Here is a 20,087-nt window from a genome sequence, read left to right on the forward strand (position 1 = left end):
ATCGACACTCCCTTCTTAGCCTGTCCAAGCTCAAAAGCGGGACCTATGCAAAATTTCAGCCTCCAAGGGTCAATGGTGTGGGAATGTATAAAGAACATCTCCATACACACATACAATCTCTCTTTTATATTTATATACATACTATGCTGATTGTTAAAGAATTGCATTTAATCAGATTTAATGTGATAAAAGAACATAGACAGATTGGCGATAAAATATAAATTTAAAGGACAAAAAAGTAATTTTATTAATTTTGGATAAATAGCATTCCAGTACACTAACGGAGGGTTAAAGACCAGTCTCAGTAACTAATAGGACCGATTATAAGACTAGACTAGATATAGCATTTTTTTTATATAAATAACTTTGAAATGGCTGACAAATGACATTTTTCTTTGTGATTTTTTTTTTTTTTTTTTTCTAATAAAGAGAAAGAAACTGTCAAAAACTTTTCTCTTAAAAAAATTTAACATAACTGTATTTATGGTAAATGTGTGTCTGTACGTGTCTGATATGTCAAAAAAGTATTTATTTATAAATTGCCCTAGGCAATCAAAAAGGGTGTAGCATTCAAATATTCTTTGAATATGTTATGTATATAAAAATGCATGCAAAAAATTTGCATAAGCCTAGTCATGAATTTCTCTCAAGTTATAATATTAAATGCATCTTTTTTAACACGTACGAATAATATTTTGCACTTTAAGATATGATATTAGATTTTTCAATTGCATGCAAAACTTTGTCAAATATATTTTGTTAAGATGTATATTTGTGAATTTGTTTTTCAATCTATAAAGTGTTTTCTGTATTGTCAGCATTTTTGATTTGAGCCATTTTGGGTACTCAAACGACCAATATTCATAAAAAATATATATCTTTTTTTTATAATAAGAAACTTTTATATTAATAATCGAGATCAAATTAATACTAGGACTTAACCTTAATTTTTATCAACAATATTTCTCTCTTATACCTGGTTTTATTATATAAGTAATCCAAATACTTATTTCAAAAAATATCATTTCGTCTCGATACAACCTTATTTCCGTATTATATACAAAAATTAACAATAATAGTTGAAAGAGTCAGATATTTTTCTCTTAGTATCATAATTTCATTGTTCCAAATCGATCCAAAAATAATAGCTGTACAAATTTTGACATTTTGTAGGGATTTTCAGATTTATAAATAAGATTATTTGAATTAATATTATTATTTAACCTTTGCATTAGGTTGTATTCCGCAGAAGGATTCTTCTTTTTATTATTATTATTAAAGGTTTGATAAAGTTCTATCAAGATTTATTGGAAATTTGTCTTTTTGATGTTGTAAACAAATAAATATGAGGCTCCAAGAAGGCATTCCATTGTGATGGAGTTCATGACGTCAGTAAAAAAGCTTTATTGTGTTTCTGATCTTGCAATAAATGTAGAACAAAGTGTGAATATTCTTATTGTTGTTTCATCGACATAATTAATTATATTTATGGGTCAGATAACTAAATACATGGATTGATGAAATAAATTCATGTTTTATTTTACAACAAAACTTTATATAATATTTCAAATTAGTATTACTACAAATTGGATAAAGAAAGGATATTAACATTTCATAGAGTAAATATGATTAATAAATAATTATAAGTCTCAATAACCGTCATGCAGATACCTTCAAAAAAATGAATGAAAGTGCGCGTTGTAATTTATTTATCATAAGTAGGAATTTAAATATTGGTCTAATTGCGGGAAATCTGAAAACTTGTACCTATGTAAAAGTTATAATTTTTACTTTTATATTTTATTTATATCTTTCCATGCGAAAAAACAGACTAAATCATGTAGATATAGTTAAAATTGTAGGCCAAAAAAAAATATGTTTTATATATATATATAAAATTAATTTTTATATATTTAGGATTAAAAGTAATCGAAAGGGCAATTTTTTATAAAATTTTGTTGACTTCAATTATGTTTAAAATTAGTGTATTTCTAGCTTCATAAACAAATAAACTGTGAAATCATGAAAGAGCTAAGATGGAAAACTGCACCCCAAAAACATGATTAAAGACATTGCAGAACGTTTTAATGTCTACACCAGCTTGTTGTTCAAAGTCTAGAACCATTACAATGTCCAAAATGACTTTTCTGCTTGTCCTAAGTATGAGAGGCAACGTTCAGAATGCACAGAAGTCAGTATCATTTTAATAAAACAAAAATTGAATCTGTTCCCTGTACTAACATCTGTAAGATTGCTAGAGAGTTAAACATACACAAAAATGCCCTGAGCTGTAGTGTGAGACATGACCTAGGTCTTAAATTAAGAGCCTGTAGAAATGTTCAAAGTTTCATCAACGTGAGAAAAGACTTAAAAGATGCAAGAAAATTTCCAAAGAACTGAACACGGGCAAAAATCTTTGAAGAAAAAATATTTATTATTGATGCATTGTCGAAATCAAGAAGCATAAGATACATCACCAAGGAACCTGAAGATGTGGAAGCATCCATTTCTCCGTTGGGAAGACAAACACCATGATTCTGCCATGATTCTGGGTGTTGTGGGTTTTGATGTAAAAATATTTCCACCTTTCTGGACAGGCAGGACCGTACACGAACTAAATATGCTCACAAGGCATTTTCTGCATTTAACATATCATATGGGGTTGGTAGATGCTGCAAAACTCAAAATGGGGCTTATGTCATACCAGTGAAGCAAAGCAGAATTACAAAATGGACAAATTTGGATCCAAGAGATTTTAGTCCAATGAGCTTTGGCCACCTAATTAACCAAACCTTAAACTTTTGGACTACTTTAAGCGTACCACTATGGAGTTGAGGTCTGTGAAGCTGACAACTCAAATTTTGATGCTCTGGATGTTTTTGCAAGCAGAGAGTGGAACGGCATTATTTAAAAATTAGATGCATCATTTTCTCTTAATACTTTTTTTATCTGATTATTTTTGTGCACAGACTTTTGGTACACTCTTTAGTTAACTTTCAAATATAAAATGGGTATCTTGAAGGATAAGAAAGTGTTATTTAATATATGCAATTGATCAAAAAATATATTTGCTTACTTAATGTTACTTTATTTGAGGTTATTAACACAATTTCTCAAGCGGTCAGAAAAACATTTATATTATAAAATGAAAATATGTATACTAGAATAATAAATATGCAAATATAAAAATCTGAATATCCATTGTACGTTTTATTATACAAATATAGAATCATAAATATATTAAAAATATGCATGTACATTAGGGTGGATCAAACATCACATGTAGAAGTTAACAAAATCAAAGTTATTCCAAGGTTTCCCAGAAATTGGATTTATCTTTTAGGGATTTTTCATATCTTCCAAATGACGTCTTGATTTTTTCTGACTCTAATATCATTTGACTTTTTCATTTGGAAAATAAAAAATGAGCCTTTTGATCTTTTTCCAAGCATCTTAAAAGCTTTCTTAGTCAATAATTTGACAAATTCTTAATCAAAATGTTTTTTCAGAAAATAAATCTTTTATTACCTCTGCTAATTAAGAGCAAAGGTGATAAAAGTTTTTGCCTCGGTTTGTTTCTTTGTAAGCAAGATTAGTGAAAAAGAAATCGACTAGTTTTTGTAGAACTTTGAGACAAACATTAAATATATTTGTTAACTGTAAGAAACAGTTAAAATTGAATTATGTAGCTCAATGGATAACTATTTCGAAAGAATTTATTCTCTTGAACTTAATTTGCATTTGTTTTTGTCTCAGTCGTTTATAAAAAAATACATATCCTTAAGGTATAAAGACTTTTAACACAATCTTTATGTCACATGGAGTTAATGTAATGATATAATCTTTACATATACTTTCTTAGTGCAACTCAATCAGGTTTTTGGTCACAAAATCCGTTAAGCCCACAAAAAAAGATTATAAATTTTGAACAAATTAAAATGAATAACATCAACTCAGTTTTCTTAAAACTTAATTAATTAATTTGTAACAATGTAATTTTTTAGATACATTTATTTTTTAACTTAACTTAACTTTTTTCATAAATAAAGTTCTTAAATAAATAGAAAAAATAACTGAAACTAAATTTTGAGGGGTCAAGATGAAGAAAAACATATTAAATAAGGGTAATTTACTATGATTATTGCAAATTACTTCGGTTGAAGGTTTATTGAGTGTCTATTTTAGTTTAATTTTAAATGACTTTTTTGGGAAAAACGGCTTTTTAGGTAATTTTCTTAGATTGTGTCAATATTTGGTTAAAAAATTATTTGTCTTTCTCCACACCCCCATTGGTATGGTTTGAGTCCTTGGTAGCTACGGTGCGCTTATATTTACGTATTTTGTCCCATAATATAAAAATCCTTAACTTTCTGATTTTTTCGTCAAAGTTAAGGACACAGTTTTGAAGAAAATAAAAAACTTAAGGATGTTAATTTTATCGGCCAGAGTACATAACCAATGGACTGAAAAGTCCTGGGCTTCATTTGTAGAGGCTGCTTTACTTTTAATTCGCCACAAATTCCGTAGGAACCAACCTAGAAAATAAAGTTGTCCAAATTTTATGACAATCTGTTCTTTAGTTTATGAGTTATTTTGTAAAAGGTGTAGCTACTTTTGTTATTTCTAAAAACAGTGGATCAAAAACAATTTTGTGGGTTAATTTTACACTGCTTCTTATTGAAACCCTCCTTCAATCTAAGGAATGGCTTAAAAAGGACTCCGTTCCATTTTTTGGTAAGTTATATTCATCTTGTATTGGCTATTTATATCATTGATTTTCACATTAAGAGCTTTAATTAGAGTATGTTTTCGGGAAATCAAAGAGTTACGATTTATTATGGTATTGACCCAAGTATATAAATAATGTGCATAACAGAAATATGAACAACAATATTTCATCATATATCTAAAGAACATTAATAGACTAATTTTAATTAAAAAATCATCATATAATTAATTTGTATTTAATTCAATATGATCCCCATTAGCTAACACAACCGTCACCAAACGGATTCACAAGACCAAAGAGTCTTCCTGATATATGCCCCATACATTAAATCCCAGTCTGCATTAATGGAAGCCTTCAAGACGTTCTGTGGGAAGTTCGTCAGGCTTCCTTTCTACTACACTTAATATACTGTTATCCAGTGGATTCAGATCTTGTGATGATGGGGGCCAAATAGATGCACTCCAAAAATGAAATAATTTGGACTCAACCCAAACTTTGGACTTTAAGACTTCCACATATCTCATATCTGTCCATACCTGCATACACAGTGGTACAGGAGCCCCTCCCCCAAGGTTTGTAATTTTCCTGGGGCTTATTCTCCCGCAGCGTAAAATCAAATTGGTATTTTCATTTGTTTGTTTCATGATTAAAAAATAATAATAATAAAAACTGGGTAGAAATTTTAAACTTTTTATACTAGTTTAAATTTTGGTTATGCATACTGTATATTATCATTCTGGGCCACCAGTATATTAACATGTTACTTTTGAGATAATTTATAATAATATAAAACGAGCTTCACCCTAATGTATATTGTATATTTACACATAAGCAAGATATAAAAATATATTTTCTTTGTGCTTGAACCAAGGCTTTATAAGTTTTCAGAGGAAAAATAATGAATTCATATTCTGGTATATCAAGGATGTAAATATTAATTTGATAAGGTAAATTAAATTATTTATGGTTCAAAAGGTATGAAGAAAATACTACTTTCAGCTTTTTGTTAATTTCCTGGGGTCCTTTGAAACTCTAGTTTTAAAATACTCTGTTTATGTTTCTATTCAAGCGCTTTTTTTGCATATTCTTAAACTAAAATACCTGAACTAAATTCATTGTTCAATTTGAGGTGTGTTCAAAAAGTAAAATGACTTTTTCAATATTTCCAGGCAAGATACATTGGGTATAGTCGATTTTTTGATTATTTTATTCAAATACACTTTCTACAAACATATATTTACATTTTCAGTTATGTGATATGTTTAGTTTGTTTGTGACAGGCACAATGGTTAGAATTATTGTGAGTGTTCGAGTATTTTGGGATATTATAAAACATGGATCAAATAATTGGCATCAAAATTTGTAAAAAAGAAATTAAGTTCTCCAAAACACTTCAAATGTTGAAAATGTCATACATTGAAACTGTTTTGAGTAAAAAAATGTGATATATGCTCTTCCTAGTTGCCTGAGAAGATTTTAGACAAACCTCGTTCTGAAATTTTGAAGATGTGAAAAAAATTGTTTTGGAAAACCGTCAAATCACTATCAGAGAAGTTGCTGAGAATATTAACATATCGGAAGGCCCGTGCCATATTTTTTTTTTAACGTTTCAGCCATGAGACAACTGAAAGCAAAGTTGGTTCCAAAACTGCTAAAATTTGGCCAAAATATTTGTTTTCATTTTTTGCAGTAATCAACACCAATTTCAATTGCATAATGTATTTGAAGGGGATTGCTTTAAAGTGGACCACATAAATGTTCAGAAATTAATGAATATTTTTTTTCAGAGAAAAATATACGAAGCCTCTAGCGTTTTGAACACACTTTTAACATAGTTATTCTTTGTTTTTTTGACAAAATACTGAGCATTACATTATTCAAGAAAATTTCTACTTTTTTGGCTCTTGGATCAACATGGTGTATTTAACATTGTTATGAAACTTGATAAACTAAAAAATGACCACTTTAATTTATGACTTTTGGTTGTATTGGATAGACAGTGTTTGTTTGAAATAAATTTTTGTAAAGAATTTTGTGATTCAATAAAAATTATTGTCTTAAAATACCAAAAAAAAAAACAGAACCAAACATCAACTAAAATTTGCAAATACATGTTTTAAATATTAATGTATCTTATTCTTGATAAGAAAAATGTTTTATTTGTAGAAAAAATGTCAAACAATTCAACTTTTTTAAAGTTTAATGGATTCTTTATTTTTTATGACAATGATAAAATCAAAGTTTGTCGTTAAGTTAAGCAAACAACTTTATGACAAAAAATAGGACACCTTTCAAAAATTAAAAATATATTTAAGATATTCAGTTTATATGTTTGGAGCTCCACTGAAGTGATTTTTTTTTCTCTTGACTTTCTTAAGCCATTAAAACAATATATATTGAGGGAAGTACAAGATACACATATTGATATAAAATTTATAATTCTTCAAATTAGCAAAAATGAATGTTTAACGTTGCTAGCCATAGTAATATAAACATTTACTATAATACCTATTTTCATTTCAAAATGTTTAATTTGGGCTAGTAGAATTTATTCGAACATAAAAATATTTAATACAGTTTTTGTTAATTATAGGTAGAACATATTTTTCATTCACCTAAGTCAATATTTTTTACCTGGGGGAGGAGGGGGGGAATGTATTGTACCCAAAAGCCAATACCAAATGAAAGCTGAATAAAAAAAATATTCAATATAATCGTCTATGGCGTCAATAACAGCCACGACTCGACTTCAGATACAGTAGAAGGTCTGGTCGTCTCCTCTTTTAGATTCAAGAATTTTTCCCAGATCGTCGATAACAGATCGGATTTTGTTTTGCAGAATAAGCTGTTGGTGTATCGTTCAACAGTAGCACATTACCTTTTTTAACCTTCTCCTGCAAAATTATCTACATAAAGCTTAATAAGGAAAATTGATTTCCACTGAATAAAAATATGGAAAAAAACTCTAAATTTCGTGTATTTAATTTGAAATTCGTCTTTTAATCATCAAATATAGCACTTTGAGGACGTAAAAAGGCGTTTGAGCAAAGAAATATCGCAATTTGAAGCTTTTTTCATGAAATTCAAGTCAAAAATGGCTTAAAATGACCAAATTTTCCGAAAAAACTCCAAATTTCGTGTATATAATTAGAAATTCATCTTTTGATCCTCAAATATAGCACTTTGAGGACGTATAAAGGCATTTGAGCCAAGAAATATACAAAAAAGTCCACGGTCTTACCTTAATACATATTATCTTTCTTTTAAGAACACACACAAATGTTCATTGTTTAATCAGTTAGATACATATTTTTTTGGATTTATCATTATTTGAAGTTCACCACCCTTAAAACATATATGTAATACAAATGGTAATATAATAAAATGATTAAATTTAAAAAAAAACATAATCATATCATGTAAAGTAAGATATTAACATTATAAATAAAATTGAAATATTGTAAAATAAACACTGTTGTTAAAATTATCAATAAATAGATAAATGTGTTAGATTTTTAAGAATTTTCGTAATACCATAATTTCATTTTTTATAACGGAAATGATACAAGTGGACAGAGATACTTTGTGGCATTTCACCGAATAGATTTATGCTTGGACCTTTAAAATGATTGGCTCAATCTCCATTCATCGTTTGGTAAATCATTGAATGTGGAATAAAAGGATGTTCACTATGTAGGAGCTTAATAATGATAACAATAGTTAAAGAAAAGATTACTAATTCCTAGAAAATGGGTCATTTAAAAAATACAACGATTTACATCACTAGTCATACGTTTCATTTTTCACATTCTTGCAATTGTTTCCATACTTTATCTAAATATATAAACAATAGTTTTTAATAAAGTTTATTATTGTGGGAGAATACGGAAAAGTATTGGAGATTAAATAAAGGTTCAAAGGAATACAAAACATTTTTTGTCAATCTAGAGGTGTATAATATCCTAGTTCACTATCGGAGAGTTAATATAGTTCAAACATCAAAGTGTACAAGTCTGAATTTTTCAGGTAGTTGTGGAGTAAATCGATGAACAAAAAATATATCTAAAAAAAAAGAAATTGGATTCTTAAAGAAAAATTGGGTTGGAATAAATTATTTGTCAAAGAAGTGTTGAATATCAAATAAAATTTCCTAGTGTGTACCAGACGGGGAAAAAATTACTTTTTTGTATAGCAAGTATAAATATACTTCCTTTAAAGTTGTCCTTCAGTATGTAGAATTTAAAAGAAGGATACATATTTATTTACATATATTATTGATCAATTTAATCGAATAGATATTATGTATGTATTTTAACTTCCGTTTATAAGCAACTCCGAAGAAGAAGGAAATGTCTTTAAAAATTTATTTTACATGCACATTTTATATATATTTGCTTTTATCAGGTTAGAATTAAGCCCAAACCTATGAAAAAATCTAAGAAGCCGTGGTTACCACTACAATTCTTCGGCAAACAGCTTTTAAATTATATGCAGGCTCTTGCAGAAAAACGTGGAGTGTTAAATCATGTTCATTTTTCGTGAATATAGGAATAGTATCTGATTATTTTCTGACATTCTATTTTGCCATCCTTTTTGCATAAACAAACAGTAATAAACATTTTAGCATCATGAGTGTGCAAGAAGCCAAAAGGCAGTGCATCTCAGATTGCATACATGTTGAAATTAATGTGGTTAATATTATGGACATTGTGAATTGAACCAGGAGCCTGACTTTCAAGGTAACCTAGATAAATCATGATGGACAATACCTCTCCCGGAAGTTTTCTATGTTTCAGAAAACCCCTTGAATGGGCCGCTTTTTTTATAGGCAATATTGGTTTCATTTGTTTAGTAATAATACCTGAAATTATTCAAAACAATTAATTTAGGGTTGTTATTGTTGCCAAGGACTAATATCGGTTCCATTTTTATTTTCGAAATTTAAACCATTCTTCCCCTTGTATCTGATATTGGTAGCTTAGCATGTCTTTCCAAAACATAACAAAAGTCCTTAAATTAAACTTTAAATAAACGACATAAAATATGTGCACCCTGTGTAATCCTTTAACATTTTTTTCAAGAGTTATATGTATAATAAATTTGTGAAAATATTTTGCCATTTTTGAGTATGTGTATAAAATGGTTTACTTATCGACAATGCAGTAAAAGAAGATAGACTTAGTTGAGGGTAAAAATAAAATATACAAGGACCACCAATTACTTTCACGATTATAATCCTCATTAACTTTAATATTTTTTAGATTAATAATGAGTATTGATCCATTTTATCTTTAGCTATCGGCACTTTTTTGCATCCGTGCATAGGGGATATCATTATGTAGCATGTTCATTGACGTTATGAACTGAGCCGTAATTTATTGTGACACCTTTTTCAAGGCAACAAGTTGATAATTTTATTGCATAAAATTAAAAAATTACCAAAAATATCTATGAAACTTTATAAATACCTATAACACAGTAAAAAGACTTACTTGCATTGAATCCTACTTGCTATCTAAAAAAAAAACTAGATATAGTTTAATTAAAGCAATATAATTTCTACTGATAATCTCCTTATTTTATGAAATTAAGAAAGTAAAAGATGTAATAACATATTTTAATTAGATATTACTGTATTTAGGTCGGGGAAAAAGTAATTTCGTATTTCCCACTCCCTTTTTTAACAAAGTATAAAATGTTTAATATTGGTCACATCAGATCATATGATATAGCGATATAAAAGTTTACGTGTATACTACAAACACTTTTGGACTGTATTGCGTTGATGGGGTTTAGTTAGGAACCTTCGTGCTTCAAGTATGGAGAACTCAAAGGAAGTAATTTACTATATTTTACATTTTTATTACCTGAAATGGAAAAACACGTCAAATGCGACCAAAAAAAATTTGTGATAAATATGAGGTTGATTCTGTTTCTGTTCGTGTTCGAACAATTTTTTTACCGTTTCATTGGGTCCTTTAATGTAAACAACTCAACCATTTGAAGGAGGCGTTCGAACAAAAGGATCCAGAAGCTCTGGAAACTTGTATAAGAAGTCCTGATACATCCAACCTAAAGTCCAGACTTGACAGAGAGTAACTAACTATGGTGCTGCGTATGGCCAACATTCTTGGAGGTACAAATTTGGCCTCAATAATGGTCTGTGAAAGTTGGTTATCTGATTTTTTTGACAATAGAGACATATAAGCTTCTTATGAGTCAGGCTTTATGAAGTTTGATTATCGCTAACAACAAAATTATTGAAAAGGATATGTAAACTTGGTTTAAACCAGATGATTGTATCACTTCTTATAAAACATTAGAATAAAGCAAAAAATATAAAATTACTTTGTACCAAACGTTATTGTAATAAAACTTGTCATTCGATAAAAATATTTTTTTTTACATATTAAAGCTTATGTTCATTTATTTGTTTAAGGCATTTCGGCATTCAATACAAATCAATATTCTATTTTGTTCTTAATATAAATTAAAACAAACATTAATTCCAGAATAATTTGATTATTTAGGGCTCCAAAACAGTCGAATTCAACAATACTGATATCACATGAAAACGCTTTGACTAATGATACAAATTGAGGGGTAAAATTTACATAAAAAATTTTCAAGTTAAATTTTTAAATAGATCAAATGTTTTCTTAAAATTTTTGAGTTATTATTAAAAATGATTTGGGTTGTATTTTTCGCTTATCACTCTGTATTTTGGCAGACAGATTTCAGAATGAATTACACCCTATTTTTTTTTTTATTAATTGTGTTTTTTTACAAATTTTATTTTCTTATATTAAAAATATTTACCTGCATATTTGATAATGAATATTTAAAGTACAAAAATAGGTGACAATTCCTCTTTCAGAGGGACATGTTAACACCACAACGAACCATAATAGAATTTAAAAAGAATTAAAAAGACAAGCAGTAATTTTTTTTTATATAAATTGTTAAGTTTTTTTCCTCTACGAAAATTCTATGCAAAATCAGAAAAAAGTAATGAGCACTAAACTTGATTTTAATCTATTAATATAAAATTGAAGAACATATTTTTTTATTATTACAATTCCATCTGCTTATTGGCTTAACACGCACTGTTTTAGAAAAAGTAAATAAAACTTATTTTACTATTCAATATATGATCTTTTAAACTAATTATTGATAAACTGAAATAATAAAAGTGGTTTCTTTTTTCAGATAGAGAAAGATGAAATACAAACTTTCATTTTGAAATCGACAAAAATAAACATTATATAAAAATTGGATTATAGTAAAATAATAGTTTTATGGAATAATTATTTCACTAAGAATTCTTTTGGATCGAATACAAATAAAATCATCACAAACCAAATTAAAACAATGAGATTCTTTGGAAGCCATCTATTTTTTCTAACTCTTTGGATCATTGAAGGTAATTATTTAAAGCTTGTTATTTTTGTATGACTGTCTGTACATGGAAATAGAATAAGTATTGTATTTCTGTTTGAAGATGAATTCGATCTTTTGTAATATGTTTCACCCATCTTACATAGGGTAGTTTTAAAATGTTTACCGCTTAAGTAATACACTTTTTACGCCTAAAATAAATGATATTCTTCTAATTAAATAACGCCATTGGAATTCTTATACTTCAAACTTTCAAGAACGGTGTGACATGGACAGTTTATCTTTAAGATGTCAAAGTAACGACACCAAGGCAAGAAATTGTTGACAACTATTCGCCGATTCTTTCTTGCATAATAAGCTTTTTAAAGTGCATCTGTCTTACAACAGGAGAAACGACAATTGAGAAAATGGAAAAAATCTCTAAAAACCAAGTTTTAACCCTCAGTTAGGATTTTGGATGTTATCTAATCAAATGGTCAAAGTCATGTCGCCCCACTTTTTCCCCTTGGATAATGATTGACTCCAATGCTTACATCTAGAAGGATGTTTTTAAGCCCCAGATTGACACTAATTATCCAACTGTAGCATATCTTTGTTAACAAGATATTTCTTAAGAGCGCTCCTATAAACTATCTGATTTTTTTTGGCCAAAGGCGACGTGGTCCCCTCATCAAAAGATCTAATTCCATTGGATTTTTATTTTTTGAGTGTCTTCTAGAGGAAGACTTTCCACGTCCCCCCATTTAAGTGTCGAATAACTCAAGGATTTCATAATTCGAAAATGGGAAAAAAATTAACCTTGAATAAATTTGTGTGTCATGTTGAATTTTTTCACCCCGGATCTTGCAAAATGCCCGTCAGCTGAGGGCTCTAATTATGATTATTAACCAAATTATGTATAGACTCTAAACATTATTAATATATTTAATACAAAAAAATTATAATTATACGTTAGTTAGAAACATATTTATTAAATTTAAAAAAAAACACGGTGTGTATACATTTAAATGTACACACACTCACTTTTAAAAGGTTTGTTATAGTTACCTTTGCATATTTAGGAATAGTTTTATAACGTTTTTGGAATTTCAAAGAAGTATGCCTATGAAAAATATTCGTAAATGTAGGTAGTCTAAAATATATATTTTGTTTCAATCGATTGATGTGCTTTTATCTATAAAAAGTCTATAGAAAATATATTATACTGCTTCAAAAAGAATAGAGGTAAGACATAATTAATTGAATGAAATCAGATAAAGATTGGAAAATAACTATAGAAAAGCTCTACAAATTAATACTAATGAAAGTTATGTATAAATTTATTGAGTAGATATTTTTATCAGAAAGAACTATGAAAGAATGAAAAAATGTTGTCATAATATGTTTCGTGGTTACAATCTTTATTTATTATTGAAATTTTGAACTTTTTACTTTAAAAATAAAATAAAAAATACATTCATTATACAGCAAACAGAATGTAAATTTTAAAAACTTTTTTTTCTTTTTTTGTTGTTCAAACTTTTTTAAATGTCCAGTCTGATTGTTCATTATAACAGATAATCTTTTTCTTTTCATTGGTGTAGACGATTAGATTGTCCTCTGATGTCCTTCAACCTATTTAATTAGACAAATTTGAAAACACATTCAACTTAACATTTTGAAACACACATGACGTCATCCGCCATTCATATATAGAATAAGTCTAGACACTACATTAAACTCAAAATCAGAAAGCTTTGAGACTTGCCTAGGATTTACAACCGTAACCCCACACTATTGGTATCCAACCTTAACATGCTCACAAAATGAAATTTGAATGATGTTGCTACCCATTAAATAAATAAATAGACGCCATCATCACATTTCTAAAGATTCATAATCAAGTTTGTGAATATTACTATTTTTCATTTTTACTAAAGAAAATATATATATTTGTCAACCAAATGAATTAATCAATATAGTTTTGTTCGTATATATTAGTTATATGCTTTTTATTTTTAATTTTCAAACTTTGCCGAATATATTTGTCATCTGTAGTAAATGTGGTTCAATTATCACTGGTCTCCTCAATATATAAAAATGAACGAAAAAACAAAACTCAAAGGAAACTCGTAATTTAAATACTTTAAATATTTTTTATGGTATTTTTTTTTAATTATGTAAGTTTGAGTTCTGTAGTCAATAAATTATTAAAACTACTTAAATTTTTTATCATTTCTAGCCCATAAATTATCTTAATTACTACCAGATGGAACTTTTTAATAAGAAATATGTATCAACAGTTTTTTTTGTACCTTGGCTTGAACTTTCATACAGTTTTCACTTTAATTTATGTATTATACATTATTAACATGCCTACATATATTATTGTAAAAATTAGGAATTTTTTTACAAATAACTAGATAAAAATGACTTCATTAATCCTACAAACATAGAACAGACAATAACCTTTGCAGGTTTTTTATATTTGACTTAACTACAGGGAAATGGTTTGACTTAAAAATACCCAAAGTGCAACAAAAATTATTAATTAATGTGAATAATTGTTCACAGTTAAACAAAAATACTTAATTCAAAATAACAAATCAAAATGCAAAAAAAATATAACAATATGTTTGAAGATATTTTATATTTTTACTAATTATATTTATAACACATTGAAAAATTCATTTATCGGTCAGGCATGGAAAATGGAACAAGCAACAACTTTTCCATGGTGAAATCTTAAACTAGGTTTCATATTTTCAAAGGAATTATAAATTTAAAAACTGGATATGAACACTTAGTGTGATGACACGTTTAAAAGTTGTCGTTACATCAACTTTTACTGCATCTATGAGTTGCCAGAAATAAACTATTATAAATTGAAGGAATATTTTTACAGCAAAAACTTTATTAGTTATTGGAGTTAGTATCCTGCATTAGTAAGAGTAATTATGGGTTGGCTAAAAGATAAATTTTATTTTAATAATTTACAACAGAGGTCGAGTAACTTGTGGTAAAATTAATTGACCATAGAAGGATACAGGGTGCAGAAAAAGTAATGAGACCTTCTAAAAATACAGGAAGATCTGGAGGCAGTTGGTGGTTATACTTGAGACGGAGGCTCGCCAGATTCATAGTTGATGTGCATTATTCCCGTAAAAAATATTATAAAATAAAATTTTCAATACACAATATAATCTTGAGCAATTATGAGTATTTGAATGACTACTAAAAGGTAGGTCTTAGTACTTTTTCTACACCCAGTATATATTTAATTCATGTCTTTACATGTATACAGTGTGCCCTGTATACAAGTTTAACGCTATATCCACACGCCGGTAATATTTTTTTATGAGACTAAATTTTTCTTTGTTAGACCAAATTTTTGTATGATTTACATCATGGAGTACTATTTGCAGTATACTCGGTGATTCATTTTCATTTATTTAAAATAGAGTCAAACAACTTTTAGCTTTAAATATAGATTTGACTTTTGAATTGCAAATCAGTACATTGAGAGTTGAATAACTACTATTTGCAGTATTCAAAGTACTTTGAAACAATGTTATATTATCAGCTAACTTGATGAACAGAATGGTAGTGCAAGCCTTCAAAGCCATATTCGGAATCTCCAAATTAATTCAGAAGCTTTTGCTTCCATTTGAAATTAGGGCCTGTCTGCTATCAACTGTGGATATGAGAAAATTTAGGAAGAAACCAACAATGAAACCCTTTCAATGCCATACGAATCATATATTTAGGAAGTCTCTAGAGAATTGGTTTAAATACTGCCTTTTATCTGGAACTGTAGAAGTTGGAGCCAAATTTTTTAAAGACCAAAGACGTTTGTGCTCATTTTGAAACACAGATAACGAAACAACAGACCACATTTCTGGGACTGTATTATATTCAAGGACCTATACATACGGGACACGCAGATTCTTATGGAAAATTGTAAGGTCAAAACTAATCGGGAATACTTTTGATCACATTTTAAAGGCAAGGAAAAAGATAAAGTAAACAGCATAATAACAAAAATACAAGAGATTATTTATGCTAAAAGGATCAGAAAGGATACAGATCGTTGAGACGTAGTTCTTATAATAAAATTCGTGCCCAAAGTTTATAAATCAATTATATAACTTTGAATAAATTCTTATTTAAATGGTGATTTTTATTTTCGTTTTAATCTCTGTATTATGTTTCTTTATTTGTTTGTTATGTTGATCTTTTTAATATAGTTTTAGGAGTATATTTTAAAAAGGAACTGTGCTGTTATTGATATCACAATTAATGAAATGAAGAATGTCATTTGGCCTAAAAAACAGCAACTTTGCTCTAAATATAGATTTGACATTTGAATTGAAAATTAGTATATTGAGAGTTGAATAAATACTATTTGCAGTATTCAAAGTACTTTCACTCGGAAACAATGAGAACCTTTAGATGTTTCCAAAATAAGGAACATGCTGTGGCGATATCCTTCATAAATGGGACGTCATATGTCTCCGCGATGGCTGACTTGATAAACTCTTTTCAAGGCCATATTTGCAAATGTTTGGGATTGAGAAAGGCATGGTTCATTTTGATCTTTTGACCTCAACCTTTTCTGATTGCATTGGTTAAACAACGTAAAAAAAGTCCAACAGCACCGAATGCATTAGTATTGGATCATTTAAATCAACCATCAAGGAGATATGAAAGGTCCCATTTATGGAGGAAATTGACTTAGTTTGCGTTTAATTTCGACAACGTCTCAAGGCTGTCATTGTAGCATACTACATCAAACGTACGAATAATACTGAGAATTAATGAAGTGTTTCAAGATTTTGATAACGACTCAATTTCTTTCTTTTGTCCTAAAAGTAAGATCTAGTAAAGTTGGCTAATTCTAATTGCAAATTTGAGTTTATTTAAGCCTAACTACTATAAAATCCCTCCTTTACTTTCCAAAAATACATTTTGAAAGGTATAAGTTAGTTCCTAGCTCAACTATAAATTATAAAACCCAGTGTAAACCATGTATATACAGTTTACGTAAGCATTAAGCATAAAAACTAAAATATATAACAACCAAATGAACGTAAAAAATAAATCATACATTGTTGAAAGAAACATTGTTAAATCCTTTTGTTTTATGTAATACAATTTTTGAATGCAAGGTCATGAGGAGTTGTTCATCAACACCTGCAAGGCTTTCTGGCGACGTGTAAAGGCTGTGATTGATGCTGAAGGTGGGCAAGTTTGAAAATACATGGTTTTTTTTTACTTAATTATTGATTACTATTTTTTAACATCAAATATTATTAATGTATTTCTAAAAAAACCTCTCGAGTCCATTTTTTTCTGCACATCCCCGTAGGAAAAATAGTTCTAAGTTAATTCAAAAATAGGAAGAGAAGAAAGAATGTGCTTTTGATGTAAAAAGTATTCTTTGCCTTTACCCATAACATATAATCACACATTCATCTTGCTATTAAATAAATTTTATGTAATCGTCCATTAAAATTAGTATAGTGGAAAAAAAGTACTTAATTACATTTTATTCATCCTATAGTTTAGTCATTCTTTACTCTTCACTGCTTTTAGATATTAAAAAAAAACATCTGTTCATATTCTCAAAAAAATTTATACAAATTTTTTCTTTCTCATAGTTACCGCTGATAAATTTAAATAAACATAAATTTATATAATACTATAATCTTTTGCCTTTTAATGGATTAGATAAGAGTGTGCGATACTTTAAACTTGTTTTTTTATGTTGTAAAATAATATTTTCTTAAGGAAATATTTATCATTTAATATTTTAAATATTAAATACATCCATGGAAATTTTCACATATATATATAGTGGTAAAAAATAGAAATAATAAGAGAATTTTTTCACTTTAAAAGTCATTAATAAAAATACTCGTTATATTATTTCGATTGAGTCTTCAAGGTCAAAATATACATACAAAGGTCATGTCTCCCTTTTATATTCCAAGTCTAAAAATGATAGCAGAATTGGTTCTCTGGCCGTATTACCTTTTCAATGATAGTTCCTACGTCGATATTGGTTGCAGAGATATGATTGATGAGGAATCTAGGTCAAATTTGTCTTAAAGTTAAAAATTCGAAAGATAATATCTCCTAAACCATTGATCGAAATGGGCTAAAATTGAATAGGAGTTAGTTTTTATCCACAAGCATCAATTGTGCCAATTTCATTAAAATCAAAGAGGGTAGGTTTACATCCCTACAGTAAAATGAGGTGGAATGACCCTTATGTAGGAATTTATTGTGACAAATAATATTGTTTTGTGGAATATTTGGACAAATTTTTCGACTGACATCTCTTATTTTCCTACTATAATAAAAATTACTTAATTTCCTCCTTTTTTTAATGATTGTTTAAATTGAAACATGGAGTAGCACTGCTTAAATATATTATATTATTACACTTACTATATATGACCTACTAAGTAAAATATACATACATTAAGTATGTTTCATTTGCATGAATGACTGCAATACAAACCTACACTCATTGAGCTTAAGGGAAAAAAATATTTCGTGTTTTTGTGTCAATCGAGCAATATCTTTCTAACCCTATTTATTTTGGGATGAACTTTAAAATATATATATATAATGTCATTTTGATAAATTATGTCAATATTTCATTTGATGATGCTTTTTTAAGTAACTCTTTATTCATAACATCAATTTTAAAACAAGCTTTCGGCTTGGTAAATAGTTATCAAAAATTGGCGAAATTTTAGTCAGTTGTAGAAAAACTCAAAAATTGGTTAATGAATGGATAATTTATTTATCTAAAAAACAAAATAAAGATACAATTAAAAAAATATCAATAAAAAATTGATAATTTATCAAAATAAAATAAAATTGTGTTTTTTAAATTATTTTATAATTTATCTAATTTTGTAATAAAATAAAAACAAAATCAAAATTATGAAAAATGTTATTGGATGTATATTTTCAAAAGTTTGGAATGATATTTTTGACTAGAGTGATTAAAGAAACATTTAGATGTGATAATGCCCTGCTGTAGCTTTTATTTATTTTTGTCTTTAAAAATCTTCTACATCCCATGAAAAAAATCTAAGTGATTTATTTGGAATTGTTTTAACAAAAGTTTTAAATTTGTCATAAAATAATCCGACCGAGTATTGAAACTTAAGACATGGATTTTATGATAATAACCTTTGGAGTGTGTTTTCCATTTAGTTACATCGTTCAATTAATAAAAATTACATATTCGTTGGAAAATTATTCGTGGCAAATCTAGTATAGGAAAGGAAAAAAATATCTGTCAAGATGTTATTTGTGGATTGGACCTACAATGTTGATAATGACCCCTTCAAATGTTTTGACTTTGAGAGCTGTATAATCCAAGTAAGAAGCAAGCTCAAGAACTTCGAAAAAGATGTTTCCCGGAGAGAGAGAGAGAATGAAGATTGGGATTTTCTCCACTGTTCCTTTCTCCAAGAGATACCTCAAATACCTCACCAAGAAGTATATTCAAAAAACAAAAAACAATTTCAGTGATTGGTTCTGTATTGTTACTTTTACAAAGGACTCCTGAGAGCTCTGTTAATTTAACATCAAAAATGAAAATGACTTTAACAAGGATGAAGACGTCAAAGTCTAATCCTTATATTGTGATGTAAACTTTCTTAACTTTTAACAGTTTTTACGACACACATCAAAATTGATAAGCCCAGGAACCTAATAAAGATTTTTTTTGTCCTGTTGAGGGTTTATCCCTAGTATTGTCGCATGAAAAAAAAGTAGTTAGTATTATAATATTTATTTTTATTTAATAAATTAGAACTTTTTTCACAACAGCTCTGTACCAGGAGTACATGCTAAGCCTTAAATCTGTATTGGCCTCCTTTCCAAGCATGCTTTACATGTCAAAGTAAAGAGGGATACAAATAGGTGAAAGGAAATATTTTTGTACTTAATTTGCAGT

At 28.1% G+C, this 20,087-nt stretch overlaps 1 protein-coding gene across 1 annotated transcript in view; it reads left to right on the plus strand.

Moving 5' to 3' along the window:
• Positions 1-20,087, plus strand: part of LOC121118961 (kin of IRRE-like protein 1) — a 331,486-nt gene that overhangs the window by 106,155 nt on the left and 205,244 nt on the right. Inside the window, exon 3 of the mRNA XM_040713567.2 lies at positions 11,939-12,152. Coding sequence (XP_040569501.1) covers positions 12,101-12,152 — 52 coding nt within the window. The 5' untranslated portion in view covers positions 11,939-12,100. The remainder of the gene's footprint in view (positions 1-11,938; positions 12,153-20,087) is intronic.

This window comes from Lepeophtheirus salmonis, chromosome 5 (genome assembly GCF_016086655.4).
Source record: "Lepeophtheirus salmonis chromosome 5, UVic_Lsal_1.4, whole genome shotgun sequence".
Taxonomy (NCBI): Eukaryota; Metazoa; Arthropoda; class Copepoda; order Siphonostomatoida; family Caligidae; genus Lepeophtheirus; species Lepeophtheirus salmonis.